Genomic DNA, 16,481 nt, shown 5'->3' on the forward strand with positions numbered 1-16,481 from the left:
CTCCATGCTGAAATGGATACTTTTCGCGCTTCTATCGTAGGAGAAGTGCAATCTCGAAACTTGCGTATTGTACATTGGCGGATCCAGAGGGGGGGGGGGTTCCGGGGGTTGGAACCCCCCCTTTATTTGTTGCCAGGTAGAGAGAGAGAGAGAGGCGAATGAACCGTTTTCCAAGAATAAATATTTGTACGTCTACGCATGTATTTAACAAGATAGGTTTTCACACATTAAGTAAGTTTCTTCCATTCACCTTCACTATTCCTTTTTTTATGAGAGAATGGTAGAAAATATTCTACTTATTTTTATATATCTTATATATAATATTTATTATGCGAGGTTTAATTTGATATTAGATTCCAGTGATCTTTGGCTGTGTTGGGTATATATGTACCGTTTTTGATCATATCTTTTGAAGGAACTAACATGAAACTCTTTGTTTTTAAACCAAACCCGCACCCCACTCCCCAAAAGTTTTTTTTTCAAAGTCTAAAAGAAAATTCTGTGTAATCTTCATAAATGCTACAAATCCATTCAATTTTAAGACTTCGGTAGTTTTTGAAATATGTTTGTTTGCTTTCAAAGAAAAATGGGTGGCAAAACAAAGATAATATTTACCACAGCCTTAAATCTGTCCATACGTATACTTGTGTGAATCTTTGCTTGAGGGTGAGTAAAGGGGGGGGGGGGTTAGAAGGACACAACCCTGGAACCCCCCCTTTCAAAAATTGCTGGATCCGCCCCTGTTGTATCCTTAACCTGCCACAAACTTCTATGAAACTGCAACAGCGGGTAAGAATAGAGAGGGGGAAAAACCACATTGACCACATGTATGATATAATATTTAATTAAATCATAGTTTTATCACCAGTGTGTATTAATTCGTATGATTTATTGTAACATTCTTGATATTCTACAACGCATCCTTGATCGATTATCTGAGCAATCATGGTTACTTTGCGCAGAAAAACAAAGCTCATTTAAATCAAAAATCAAATTGTCTCAAGAAAAACGTATTTTTTTTTTGTCTGAACGAAAGCTAACTTAATTTGTCTTAAAACTATTTAAAATTGTCCTATCAAAATGTCTTATTTCTTCAAAGACATAACTTCCATATAACTACATGTATTTCCGAAAAATATCCGAAAAAAAAGCGCTGGTGCATTTTATTTCTGGAAATCTGAATATAGCATTTCCGACAATTTTTCTTTTCATTTTCGACAATTTTTCTTTTCATTTCTGATATATATTTATTTCACTTTTCATTTCCGAAATTTTTGCAAGGTACCTCTTGAGCAACTTAATGTTAATAAAGTAGGAGGAAATCAAATTTTAAAATTAATTTATTTCTGTATTTCAAAATAATTTTCTCAAAATATTAACAGATTAAAATCAAATCAAAAATCTGTTGTAAATATAGATCTGTCATGAAGCACCAAGTCTAAATGAGCATGCATTTGTAAGAATAACATTCAGTGTTCATAAAATTGTCAACGACTGTACCGAACTTATGTCCAAGAATATGATATACTATAATTTATTCTTTAAAAATTTTCATCAGTGAATTATTCAATCCTACTTTCATTACCGAAAAGCAATACCTTAAAGATTTCGAAGATGAAAACTTTAAAATGTTTCGGGGGGGGGGGGGGGGGGGGGGGGGGGGACTAAAAATTGTCGGAAATGAAAAGTTGAAAGTTTAAAAAAGTTCCGGAAATGAAATGCAACCAAAAAAAAAAAAAAAATTTAAACAATATTTTATTCACTGGTGTTATTGTGAATAGGATTGAACAGCAGGCGCAGCCTATTTTAGCCCTCTCCCTGAAAAATAGAAGATTGAGTTTCACATTTTTCTATCACGTAGTTTACAATAAATACGAGTTATAATTTTTTTTTTCAATATTTTGCAATAAATACTTTTAAATTCCATTTTCACTTGGCAAACAGGTAAATTCCGAAATTGAAAAAAAAAAACAATATGTCGGAAATGAAAAGAAAAAATGTCGGAAATGAAAAAAAAAAAAAATGTTTGAAATGCTATGCAGGTTTCAGGAAATGAAATGCAGCAATTTGGTTTGAGAAATATCCATAATTTTGATATAGAAAACATTTAAAGATAATACTAATCATAGAACTAGAGGCGCAATGGTCATATGGACATAGACAAGATCACTGGTTTGATGTGTAAAATTGTTGTCTCATATCTTTATAATAAAATATGAAATTAACCAAGGTAAGAGTGCCCTGGCGATAAAAAATGATCATTTGATGTGGCATTTTGATCAAAACTCATTACGACAAGGTCAAATCACGCGGATCAGAGAAGCATCAGGAAGCACAAAACTTTTCTTTTATTGGAAAAGCAAGGCAACATAAAACCATAGTCACGTAAATAAAATATTTTGATATTTGGACTTAGAATATATTTTTCGTATTTAATTTTAATACGACTAGACAACATTCGATCATTCTGTTTTTACATTTCCCAAGACCAATGCCAGTGGATTGGAGGAATAACTTTTGACAAGATATTTAAAATTATGTTTTTAAGGTAATTTTAATCTTAAATTTCTACTGATTTGTTAATAAGCAGCTTTTCTCTTCCTTCTCCTATCAATCGGCAATCAAAAGATATTTTTTATTTTCAGTAGTATGCTTTTACGTTAGTAACTGCTGATTTGGTAAATTGCACTTTATTGTACATGAAATTTGTGGAGGGACAGTACGCACCAAAAGTGATTTTCTGTACTTTTATCGCAGGGACGTAGCATCGTTTTTTTGAAAGTGTGTGTGTGTGGGGGGGGGGGGGGTAGCTAGAAATTTTTTAATATCAAAATTCAAAAGAAAATCCTATTCCTGCGAGGGTGTGTGTGTGCGAGGGACGGTGTCTGTGATGGGGGATTTACTACGCTGAGTCTGATATTCATGATACCGGTATTACGAAATACATACATGCAGGAATCGAGTTACAGCCTTAGATCACATATCAAAATAATTACCGGTAGTACTTCCTGGTGGTGTTAGGAATACACGTGTGCATTCTTACAGTGAACCACCAATAATAAACAGACATGAGAAATGAGCTGAATCATTATAAGAGAAAATGGAACAAAAATCGAACTTTTATTCACCGTCCTTTGGGTTGCAGCAAAAGTGATACATATGAACGGTTTGTTTTGTGATACAGAGTATGCGGGATTTTGAGGACGTATATTACAAACCTTGGACTTCTCAGTACATTTACAAAGGAGTCAATCAATCCATGATATTACGCAGCATTAGTTACTGAAAAGAAGTTTGGAACACCCTTGTGACGAATCTAAATATTTTTCTCAACATTGAAGCAACAATAGTCTTGGATAACTTGGTAAGTTTGAAGTTGTATTTCATTCCTAAAAATAGATAATGGATTTATTAAAAAAACAAATAAAATAACGATTGAAGAATAAAAAATTAAAATTGTTACAAATTAGTTCCAGCCTTACTACAAGAACAGGTACTTATTTTTACAATAGCCAGATCATGTAGATATACACTGAGTATATAATACGTATGTTTACACGTAAAAACACTTTTTTCAGGTGCTCTGCATGACTTATTTTAAGCTGTATACAATCTGGGTGCACCATGTTTCTTAACCTCTTATTTTTCCTGCAAAGTTTTAGGGAAAGAAAACTGGCCTGAGTTTGTTTTTTTGTCTGGAAATCTGGATCTTTTCCTTAGGAAAAAATTCCACTAGTCAAGAAGTTTTGGTAGAAAAGCTTTCCGTTTTGGATTTCTTGCAATCAGGTAAGACTTTTTGGTTTCTATAGTTAACCGAAACTAGGACAGACAGAATAATAAATATTAGTACGTAGCACCTAAATATACATTAAATGTACACCTACTTGCAGTTGGTACAGGTTTTAAAAAAGGACGGTGTAAATAGAAGTCTGTCTTAAATCTTTCTCCGTAAACACAGTTTCTTTACATGTCTACCATTTTCAACATTCAGATACATTGTAAGTAAGTTGAAAGCCCTTTCATGTTAATGTCTTGTTCATATAAAAATCTAATATCTACATATATTTGTGACGGATGTTACAAGACATTACATGTATTATACACATTTTCGTTTACTAGAAGACTACAATTTGCATTTTAAGTATTGTCAAGTTTCAATTAAATTAATCGAACTTGTGCATCTTTGGTTCATGCAATTATCGATACTCCTCAGACCAATTTAAGGTTCAAGTCATACTTCCACACTTGATTTCAATTAATTTTTTTGTGTTAAAATAAATATGAATACCAAATTTTTAAAACTGCAACACAATTAAAACAAGCACATTAAAAAAAAACGAGGAAGCTTTTTACAAAAGCTACGTATACGTTACAGTTTATAAAAGAGTGACATAATTTCAATTCTAATATTTGAAGTTAGCTATAAACTTTATGTTCAAGGAAAAATTTGTTTTTCATGCCCGTTCAATTTGTGAGAATATTAACACTAAATTAGCCAACCCAGATGATTTCCAAAATAGTTTCAAAGCTAAGAAAGGCCTTTGTATGATCAATTGCAGACTATTTGTCATGGTTAAATTGCCATTATTGATTAGCGAACAGCTTCCCTCGATCGTTCTATGACCAGCACGCACAAAATATAATCTGCATCCTTGAGTATTACAAGATACTCGCAGTGGGTGGTGGAGGAGAAAAGTTTGATTTGTTGTTAATGTCTATTTAATATGCCATGTTGTTTTATAACAAGACTTTAATTACCCGTTACTAACTATACGTTTTCAAAATATTACTAAAACACTTCTGAACTGAGAGTGAGATCTTTTGGCAAAAATTAAAAAGAAATATAACTTATAACTTTTCCTCTAAAGATAATTTATTATTTTATGTAGGATAGGGTTATATATTACTACATGTAGCAATGTGTGCCTTTATTTTATCTATATAAATATTTTATCTGTTTAAAATAAACGATTCAAAGCTCCACTATACAAGCTTTTAGCGAGACAAAAAATACATAATATTTAAAAAAAAAATACAAAATGAATAAATAAATAAATAAAAACAGGAACATTTTTTTTCATCTACAACAATAAGCAGATAAGTTTACTTAACCCTTTACTGATATAATTTTTTTAATACCATTAACTTCTGTTTCCTTAAACTTTCAGGAAAAAAACTAAAGTATCTAATAAATGGAGTAAAATTTATGTTCTTACAGATGATTTTTTTGTTTTAAATGTCAGTGGGAATGAGAGTTATGGCTCAGAGGGGTTTTCACTTAAAGGGAAAAAATACATTCTTTGCACCGAGAAATGGCGTTTTTACCCACATTGGAAATTTAACCCGCTGGTCCATAATGGTGTATGTTTTGCAGGGTCAATTTACAATTCTGGATCCCCTCATCTTTAAGGCTGAAACATTAATTACTGTGTCTATCTACATATTCGATAAAAGATATTGATAAGACTTTATATTTCTTCTAGGATAATATATTTCTAAACATATTTTGGTTTGAGGACAGATGATACAAACAAAAAATGGATGTCTGGATTGGTATATATTTTTTGGTCTAATTTCATTGCAAATGATGCAAATAATAAATTTCTAGAAAATAAAGAAATTTTAAACCTTCTCTAATGTTCAAAAGTATGCCCTTCTGAAACCATCCTTATTAATCTAATCAATTATTTTCACTTTTAATTCCATTTTTGTGCAAATTTGAATAAAAAATTAAAAACTACGCGGTGAAAGTTATTCAATTTACACATTTAAACATGACCCAACTTGCTATTTTCAAAATCTTTGACAAAAGTTTGTATCATCTGTCCTTAAAGTAGGACTCCAAGCAATTTGCCCATTCTTTGAACTTTTCTTTTTAATCAGTTCGGTCGATTTTACTTGAGAAAATTACCTTCTTAAAATATCTTTTATTCAACACAAATAATCGCTTAATATGTTGATGATGTTAGGAATAAACAAGGCTTTATTTACATTGTAAGTAGAATTAAACTTAATGTACATGAATCTCTATATCATGTGTCCATCAAAGAAAATGCTTACCAGTTTATTATCTTTGTAGATTATCTGCTGAAAAAACCAATTAGTCTTTAAAAAATATATTTTCATACAACGTTAACGTTATGTTTGTGAAATTTATTCATCGTGTAAGTACATGTAAACTATTTCATTAAAATCAGGTTTTGAACGTAGCTATGTTAATAATTTGATATGCGTTTTAAAATAAAGAATTAATTTGAATTTGCACATTCCGCAGTTATTAAAGGAGCATCCTCAAAACCCTTTTTAATCATGACCGATATATAAATGATATGCAGATTTATCATTTCTGAAAAAAGCATGCACGGAAGAGATTGACCTAGTATCTTTTTGAATTAATAGGCGTGCTCATAACATTACGTATTATATACATGTATGTAAAACTTATTCATGCTGAATTTTACGTATAATATAACTCATTTTAGGGACATAAGAGTGCATCAGTGATTTCTCTCTATTGGATACGCACGAAGCTTCTAGATGCAGCGTTTTCTGTGATTGGAAAAATATATGACAAGAAAGATGCTCCACTACATACCAAAGTTTTGAATGCTGAAGTAACTGTGCAAGGATACCATAGGATCTGTCCCTGCGTGTTTAGTCTAATATACCACTATTCAATTCATCCACACGTTCAAAATGAAGGCGAGGGCAATACCTGTGCACTCGAAACCATCTCATCAAACCTTATTCACATCAATTTCAACGTAGCTATTTATGTAAAAACTATATGTATATAGAACTGTATTTAGCCTTCCGGTGCCTTCGGATATTGGTCTTGTCTCACAAGAGCTGCGTATATCTTTTTAGAGCAAAATACATGGAGTATTTTATTTTTCTCACAAAAAACTGTAAGGAACCTACTAATGGAATGTACATAGCCTTAGCCTCCAAGAAGAAAAGTTTTACTCTGGAGCTAGTATTCTTTTCTTAGTAGAACTGAATAAAGCCCTCTAGAGAAATATTACTCCACGGTTTTTCAAATGATAATTGTACTAAGCCGTCTAGAGGAATATAACAGCATAGTTCACATTTTGTATTACAAGAACTCTACGTAGAATTCAAAAGAATATTACTCATTTGTTCATATTTCGTCTAATTAGGAATGTACAAAGTCTCCTAGTGGTGTTGTATTAGAAATGTATGTAAATTTCGAGAGGAACACACCTTTGAAGTTCTGATTTTGTCTTATAAGAAATGAACATAGCTTTCTAGAGGAATATAACTCCGTAGTTCAGATTTTGCCCTATCAGAAATGTACATAGCATCATGGAGGAATATTCCCCCGTAGTTCAGATTTTGCCCTAATGGCTATTAGAAATGCACATAGACCTCTAGAGGAATATTCCTCCGTAGTTCATATTTTGTCTTAATAGAGATTAACATAGCCTCCTAGAGGAATATTACTCTGTAATTCAGATATTGTCTTTTTTGAGAGTGAAGTACATATAGTCTCATAAAGGAATAATACTCCGTAGTTCAGATTTTCTTATTTAGAACTGTACAAACTCCTAAGATAGTTCAATTTGTCCTTCATAGAACTGTGCATACACAACCTTCTGGAGGAATATTACTATGTAGAAAAGACTTTGTTTACCTCCACTTATGCTGAGTTCACCTCGCATTCTAGATGTTTTTTTACAACTACACAAATTCTATCAGATATATTATTTACTCTGTAGTTAATTTTCGTTTTGTAGAGGATGTAAATAAGATTTTGTTTCATTTGTGTCATAATAACCTTTTTGAGGAAACCCGTATATATTTTGTTTTATTGGAATTGCAGTTTTTAAGAGAAATATTACTTTTTGGATGAAATTTTGTCTTTTTAGAGCTCCTCAAAGTCTTTCAATTGAATAATATTACGTAGTTTATTTTTTTGTTTAGTCAGAATTTCAATCCTCCAGAAAAATATTACTAGTATTTCAAAGATATGTTTTTACCTCTAAGTGTTGTAAATATCTAGAGGATTATTACTCCGTCGATAAACTTTCGTCGTAGTACATGTATAGCATTACATAGAGGGATATTACTCTGTGGCTCAGATTAAGACTTAATAGAACTGTGTAATATAAGCCTTCTGGGGGAATATTACTCCCTAGATAAGTGTTTGTCGTAGCAGATCTGTACATAGAAAAATTTTACCCCGTAGTTCATAATATGTCTTAACAGACTTTACTCCGTAGTTAGATTTTGGCTCAATAGAGCTGTGCATACATAGGTATAGCCTTCTGGAGGAATATTACTCCGTAATACAGATATTGCTTCAATAGAACTTTGCATACTTAGCGTTCTGGAGGAATATTACTCTGTAGATAAGTTTCGTCGTAGTAGAGCTGCACTTAGAGGAATATTACTACATAGTTCAGATTATTTCTTATAATCATCGTACAAAATCTTCTAGAGGAATATTACCCTGTATACGAGATTTTGTCTTACTTAGGCCTTACAACATTTTTGTTTTAGTTTAGAGTTGTAAATAACCTTAGAGGAATATTACTCTGTAGTGAATTTTCAGACTTCAGAAGCTTTGCATTGGTCTTACAGAGGAATATTACTCCGGGGGTAATGGGTGAAGTTTTTGTCACACTCGAATTGTACATGTGCGTATATTTATAGAGGAATGTTACTCCATACTTCAGTGTTTTGTAGAAAGACTGTTCTAAATATGAATAAATTTTTTAAGAAGATATCTCTGATTTGTTTCTTCTTATTCGTATTACAGAGGTTGTATTAAATCATATTAAACTCTGAATTGAAACCCGGAAAAGGTACGGTGAAGCACAGTACCTTTTTATTTTGCTGTCCCTTATATATAGATTAGTATAAAACTGTCATGGATTAATCTTGGGATAAACTGTTGATTATGTATAATTACTAGGGATGTCAAATCGGTCAATTTTTAATACTCGGTTACTCGGACTTTTTCCGATCGAGTACCCGGGTACTCGGTAAAAGTGTAAATAAATATAAACAAGAAAATTGATGAATGTAAAACATTGTAAACACCTGTAGAGATAAAATCACATGCTCTGATAGGAGGTTTACACGTAAATGCATTTCTGTTGTAACAATGATGAAGAACTTCGTGCCCGACGAAATTTAATACATTTTTTTAAGTTCAATTTATTTATCAGATAAACACAAGAAATAAAATCGTAAGACAGTGGTCTTTTTGTTTAAAGAAAAATAATTTACTCCGTTATTGTAATAAAATTCTTTGTTGCATTTGACGTCAAGTTATATATATATCAGAGTCGTACAGTTTGACTTGAACTTGACCAAGTTCTAACAGAGCCGATTTAAGATTTTCGTAAACTTTTCGATCCTAGATTCTATAGTACCACAGGACGGTATTTTGTAGTTTGGTGCAACGATGGACATCAGCTTTTCCTTCAACTATTTGTACATGTATTGGCATGTAATCAAACACAACCATATCAACAGTCGCGCGTGTAATATCATCTGTCTCTTTTCCCGAGAATTTACGGCTTCTCGGAGAATTGACAAAATTATCTAATTTATCTAATCATAACAGACGTTTTTATACAATATATTGTTCCCTCATTGCAGTGCTACCTGCTGAGAAATCTTATGATCTTGATCACATGCTGCAGGAGCTACACAGTAATTCCAACAAGATTTTTCAGCTCCAGGACGGTAAGGCAATGAAATGGAAATGGTTCTGAATTTTCAGAAGAATGGCATTCAAAACTAATCTGAAAGAAGACCATTTTATCTCTCTGTAAAAATGTAAGCAATGAGCAGAACTGGATTTGAAGGTCAAATGTGCTCAATGTCTACACAAGCATACATGTATTTATCTGCCTTAAATTGGTTTTTGTTACTTTGGTCACTGCTACTTTTGTCATTGAATGTTCTTTGAAAAATTTCAGAAATTGAAATTTAAAATCATCACTAATCTACTTGTAGGATTATTTGTACATGCTTCATTAAATGATTCATTACTAATAACTGCTACATGTAAATTCAACATTATGCACTATGTCTCATCTTTTCTTGGACATTGTTTTTAAGGATATTTTGGTGACTGTGGAATTAATATTTTGTTAGGGCCAACTAATTTTTGTGGAATGCTTATATGTATAGGTTTGTGGGGATGTATACTTTTATTTTTTTATGTCTACAGAAGGAAACATGACTTGATTTAATAATCAATGCAGGGGCTGACAAATAGATTTTTAAGGCACTAGTCCAAGGGCAAGTACATGGTCAAAATTGACTTGCCCTACCTGAATTTTTGCTTGCCCTATCATAAACTAATTCTGTATTTATAGATATTTCCAAAAAGAGGAAGACAAATTCTGAGCAAGCCCCCTTGACCAGCTTTTAAATGGCCTACAAATAAATTCTGTTTTTTGAAAAGTCACTTGCCCACGGGCAAGTGGTTGATAAAATTCCACTTGCCCATCCCCTAAAATTCACTAGCCCGGGCGTCGGGCAATGGGATTTGTCATCCCTTGATCAATGGATAGATTTTTAATTCGCAGATGATATGTTAATTAATAGATGAAAGGTAAACTTAAATCCACGAAAATTGAGCCACCATAAAATTTAAAGATAGTTCTAATGTTTAAAAGTGTTAACTCAAATGATGTATTGTTTCAGAGATAGAAGGAGCTCAGTCACACCTAGGTATAAAAATCAAATTTCACGAGGACTCAACCTGTACCAGTGTTTCTGACAGAGTGTTTGAGGCCTGTGGAGGCTCTGAGTTTGGGAATGCCAGTCTACCAGGTACAGTGAAACCTGTCTAATCTGAAACCTGTCTAATCTGAAACCTGTATTGTCTGAAACCTGTATTATCTGAAACCTGTATTATCTGACATGCACTGGGATACAGTTTTTAGCTCACCTGAGCCGAAGGCTCAAGTGAGTTTTTTTGATCACATTTTGTCCGGCGTCCGTCTGTCTGTCTAGCTGTCCGTCTGTCTGTTAACTTTTCACATTTTCGACTTCTTCTCAAGAACCCCTGGGCCAATTTCAACCAAACTTGCCACAAAGTATCCTTGGGTAAAGCGGATTCAAGTTTATTCAAATGAAGGGCCACGCCCTTATTCAAGGGGAGATAATTGGGAATTAATGAAAATTTAGTGGTATATTTTAAAAATCTTCTTCTCAAGAACCTCTGTGCCAGGAAACATGAAACTTATGGGGAAACATTCTCAGGTAGTGTAGATTCAAATTTGTTCAAATCATGACCCCCGGGGGTAGGGCGGGGCCAAAATGGCCGACCAAAATTTTACATAGAAATATATAGGAAAATTCTTTAAAAATCTTCTTCTCAAGAATGACAAAGCCATAATTCATCATATTTATATGGGAGCATGCTCATGAAGTGTATATTCAAGTTTGTTACACTCAGGACCCCCCCCCCCCCCCCCGGTAAGGGCGGGGCCAAAATGGCCGACCAAAATTTAACATAGAAATATATAGGAAAATTCTTTAAAAATCTTCTTCTCAAGAATGACAAAGCCATAATTCATCATATTTATATGGAAACATGCTCAGGTAGTGTAGATTCAAGTTTGTTAAAATCATGACCCCCGGGGGTAGGGCGGGGCCAAAATGGCCGACCAATGTTTTACATAGAAATATATAGGAAAATTCTTTAAAAATCTTCTTCTCAAGAATGACAAAGCCATTATTCATCATATTTATATGGAAACATGCTCATGTAGTGTAGATTCAAGTTTGTTCAAATCATGACCCCCGGAGGTAGGAAGGGGCCAAAATGGCCAACCAAAGTTTTACATAGAAATATATAGAAAAATTCTTTAAAAATCTTCTTCTCAAGAATGACAAAGCCATAATTCATCATATTTATATGGAAGCATGCTCAGCTAGTGTAGATTCAAATTTGTTCAAATCATGACCCCTGGGGGTAGCAGGGATTTTTTTAGGGTCTCTCTGGGGCCGAAATTCGGCCCCATTCCCAATGATGAAATGTGCATGTTTTTCCCAAAATTACACCTAAAAATTCCCAAAATGAAAAGAAGTGTTAAGTTGTAAATTATTAAAATAAAACAATGAATAAAAGGGGTTACGTTCCCTATATGCTATATATTGAGATATGCAATCGCAAATACTCGGCCATTTGCGTAAACGATAAATAGGAGCCATCCGAGAAGTCATTCGGAATACTACGGATGTTTCTTAAGCAGGATCGATGTTTAAAAATTTAAGTCGGGATCGATATTTAATAAATTAATGTGCATCATGGCGGTCTCTCCGGTTTGCCCCAGACGGTAATTTTCAGGCTGGGTTGAATTGCTCTTGAGTCTTATTCTTATAAACTAGTCAATCAGTACCGATTAATTACTCATCAGGAAAAAAACCTAATATCAAATTTCATTTATAACGAACTTCTTAAATAACGGTAAAAAAAAAAAAAAGATGACAACGTATAAATATGTTCATTTACAATTTTATCATACTTGGCGGCTTTGCCATTTTTTTGCTTCTAAACTTCAACAGCCGCTATTATTTCATATCAGTGAAGCTGATTGAAGCCAGTTTCATACAATAAAAGATAAGAAAAAAAAATGAAACAGTTGACTTTTGCGTGTTATTTCCTTTTTAGCTCACCTCAACGAAGTTGGGGGAGCTTATGTAATACCCTCGGCGTCGGCGTCGGCGTCCGTGTTGGCGTCGGCGTCCCAGGTTAAGGTTAAGTTTTTTGGAGCAGTTTTCTTTTTAAGTACTTTTATGTCCTATATTGATTAGACATGCATGGAAGATGGTTCTACTGTGTTTCATTGTACCATTCAAAGTTTCAGATGCTGCAGTTTCAGCAAAGGAATGACCAGGTTAATGTTTTTGGAGCAGGTTAACATTTTTGGTGCAGTTTTTGGTGTAGATTTCATTTCCAAGTTACTATAAGCCCTATGTTGACCAAACTTGCATGGATGATACATCTAAGGATGCATACTACCAGGCTTGCTTCAGATGCTGAATCTGACCTACATTTTCCGGTTGAGTGAACAGGTTAAAGTTTTTGGTGCAGGTTTCATTTCCAAGTAACTATAAGTCCTATGTTGACCAAACTTGCATGGATGATACATCTAAGGATGGATACTACCAGGCTTGCTTCGGATGCTGAATCTGACCTACATTTTCCAGTTGAGTGAACAGGTTAAAGTTTTTGGTGCAGGTTTCATTTGCAAGTAACTTTAAGCCCTATGTTGACCAAACTTGCATGCATGATACATCTAAGGATGAATATTACCGGGCTTGCTTCGGATGCTGCATCTGACCTACATTTTCCAGTTGAATGAACAGGTTAAAGTTTTTGGTGCAGGTTTCATTTGCAAGTAACTTTAAGCCCTATGTTGACCAAACTTGCATGGATGATACATCTAAGGATGCACACTACTGGGCTTGCTTCGGATGCTGAATCTGACCTACATTTTCTGGTTGAGTGAACAGGTTAAAGTTTTTGGTGCAGGTTTCATTTCCAAGTAACTATAAGTCCTATGTTGACCAATCTTGCATGGATGATACATCTAAGGATGCATACTACCAGGCTTGCTTCAGATGCTGAATCTGACCTACTTTTTGTGGATGACTGAAAATGTTAGTTTTTAATACATGTTTCATTTCCAATTAACTATGAGCCCTATAATGAGCAAACTTGCATGGACGATACATCTTAGGATGCACACTAATGGACTTGCTTCGGATGCTGAATTTGACATACATTTTTCAGATAATAGACCAGGTAAAAGTTATGGTTGCAGGTCTATTACCAAAAACCTATAAGGCTCATATAACATAGTATAAACCGAACTTGCACAAATGTTGCATCAAGAGATGAAAATCTCAAATTTGCTTCAGATGCTGGATTTTGATTACATTTTCATTAAGAAGAACTAGTTTAAATTTTTTATGTAGGTCTATTTCAAAGTATCAGATCAAAATTGCTTAAATATTTTCATTTTTGGAATGTACACTTTTTTTTTGGTTAATTGTGTGACTTTGCCTTACTTAAAGACAACATTCGTTGAGGTGAGCTCTGTAATCTCTGATTACCTATGTTTATTTGTATGAAGATATTTTTCCCAATTTCAACCAAATATCGCTATTTTTCCCAATCTGGACGGCCCCGGCCCCTGGAATCAAAGGGTAAAAAAATCCCTGAATATAGTGAAATGGTAATGAAAATAAAGGTCAGAATCCACAGTGAATCGAACTGTCAAGTGAATATGAAAATAAATGTCAGATTTTAAAGGGATACAAATTGCTCACGTGTTGGATAAGACGGGATGTCAAGTTACACAATAACATGTATGTAAAGAACATGGAAAATAGTGGAATTGGAGTGAAAGTAAAGGTCAGAATTCATAGTGAATCAAACTGCAAAGGTGGCAGATTACAGGGGGGTCAGTGTAAATAAACATGAAAATATATAAAGTGAGTATGACCGTAAATTTCAGAATTCAAAGGGTTACAGATTGTTCAGGTGTTAGATTGGGCAGTTTTCACTGTATCACCAGTGATATTTTATGTTTTATTAAATATACTCTTTTCCAAGAATTTACTGATTTTAAGCCCTCTGTAACTTTTAACAGTCTACAATGTTCTCAAAACAAATTTAATTTTTCTGTACAATTTTGTTCTGTATAGTGCCAGCTTCCCAGTGTGTACCTAGCGTCCACTTTACCTCAAGTGAGAGCGACCACAGCCAGGACATGCTTCATGAGCTGCAGGCCTTGGAGAACGAGTTTGATGAGTTGGATAAGGAAATTAACTCTCTGATACAGGAGAGCTGTTTATGATATTACAGAGGATTTATTTATGCCGTGAAGTTTGATATGGTGATCAGTTGTAACTTGGACTTTACTTGGTGCATATATCATTAAACAATGTTAAGATTTAACACTGTTTTTGTTAGCAGCCTAGAGTTCCGGTAGTTAACTACTACATAAGTGATTGTTTTTAGAATGTCATAGAATCTAATTTTTATTTTTCATTATTTGGACATTTATATCTAAAGAATTTTTTTTTTGGGGGGGGGGGGGGAGACAAAATGGTTTATAATAATTTCTGAAAAGCAAAATCAAATAAATATTGGTAAAATCTTAAAAGAAATCTACTTGAGATATCAAATTTTCAACTTGATGGTTTCAGAGATCCAGGATTGGTGATGTTATTTTCAAAAAGTACTCTGAAATAGAGATTGCTTCAAATGGTGCTTCTTCCAGTCCTGTTAACTCTTACTATTTTGCCGTATTTTTTTTAACGGATATTAGTCCAAAATACGTCTTATGTTTTGCTATTAAGAAAATACAGAAATCATAAATACATTTGTTTGGAAATTAGCAGTTATAGATTTTGGTATGATCTGTCTCAGTTTAATGTTTTTTAATCGCCAAAAAGAAAGTGACAAAGACCATGTTTATAAACCATATTTTAGTAATCAGAAAAGCAGTTCTTCGCCATTTATGTAAGTAAAATCGAAGGAAAATAAAATCTTACAGGTAAATGTTAAACACTGTATAAGTAGAAATTTTTGCGAGACGCAAATTTAGCGATTTCTACCTAAAATCTGGAATTTTATTTTTAGCGATAAGTAATTTTAGCGATTTTAAAATGCTAACAACTAAAGTAGCTATTACAAATAAAACGCGATATTCAATTTTAGCGATGTCAGCACCCTCGGTAATAATGCCAAAATTAAATCCTCGCTAAAAATTCTACTTATACGGTATTACAGACAAATCTATAGAATTAAAAATACCGAGAGACAACGCTATCATAATGGATAAACAGGTCTGTTCTTATCCAAGAGTTTCTGATATATACTACTCTCTCAAACCAGGTATTATGAGGAGAATAGCGGATCAGAAACCCTTATAATAATGATGATCGGTTTTTATATACAGTGTAGCGCCTTTCTAGCTAACCCTTGGTTAGCAAAGATGTAATTGACATCGTCAAACGCCATCTGGCGAACAGGGATAAGAAAAAATTATAGAAGTGACGTAATTTAGAAAAGTAGTTGTAAAATGGTATTTCAGATTTATATTGTGTCAGTTTCTGTTCAGCACAGAAAAAAGGAAGACCCAAGAACATGAAGTAGAGTAATGATTGTCATATGCAGGTTGTTAAACCTTGTGTATTTAAAAACTAAATTTGGGTCCTAACAACATTAATGATTAAGTGGAAACTGAAATTAAATCTGATCAAGAGCAAGAAACAGAGAATTTTAATGGATCCTCGAATGAAGAATGTTTTGTAAGTGTATTTGGAATATCTCAGAAATCCCTCGAAATATGTTGTGAATAAGGGTCGCAGTCAGCATGGTCAGTACAGTGTATTAATTATAAGAAAGAGGTCATCGCGTTGAAAAAAAAAACGTAAATTATGTTAAACTGTGCTGTAGTGCAAATGAACGTGCATGC

At 33.4% G+C, this 16,481-nt stretch overlaps 1 protein-coding gene and 1 long non-coding RNA gene across 2 annotated transcripts; both read left to right on the plus strand.

The window, feature by feature from the left end:
• The first annotated feature begins 2,894 nt into the window (after positions 1 to 2,894).
• On the plus strand, positions 2,895 to 7,803 carry LOC134256437 (uncharacterized). The gene is made up of 3 exons (XR_009989726.1): positions 2,895 to 3,364; positions 3,657 to 3,786; positions 6,483 to 7,803. It is a non-coding gene; the product is annotated as an uncharacterized LOC134256437 (long non-coding RNA).
• An 822-nt stretch (positions 7,804 to 8,625) lies between these two features.
• On the plus strand, positions 8,626 to 15,077 carry LOC134256439 (uncharacterized). The gene is made up of 4 exons (XM_062739085.1): positions 8,626 to 8,629; positions 9,631 to 9,717; positions 10,687 to 10,815; positions 14,704 to 15,077. Exons 1-4 carry the CDS (start codon positions 8,626 to 8,628, stop codon positions 14,853 to 14,855), a joined length of 372 nt encoding a protein of 123 aa, XP_062595069.1. The 3' UTR covers positions 14,856 to 15,077.
• Positions 15,078 to 16,481: the final 1,404 nt, after the last annotated feature.

Source organism: Saccostrea cucullata, unplaced genomic scaffold (genome assembly GCF_032062105.1).
Source record: "Saccostrea cucullata isolate Sc308-1 unplaced genomic scaffold, CSIRO_AGI_Scuc_v1 ctg2530, whole genome shotgun sequence".
In the NCBI taxonomy this organism is placed as follows: domain Eukaryota; kingdom Metazoa; phylum Mollusca; class Bivalvia; order Ostreida; family Ostreidae; genus Saccostrea; species Saccostrea cuccullata.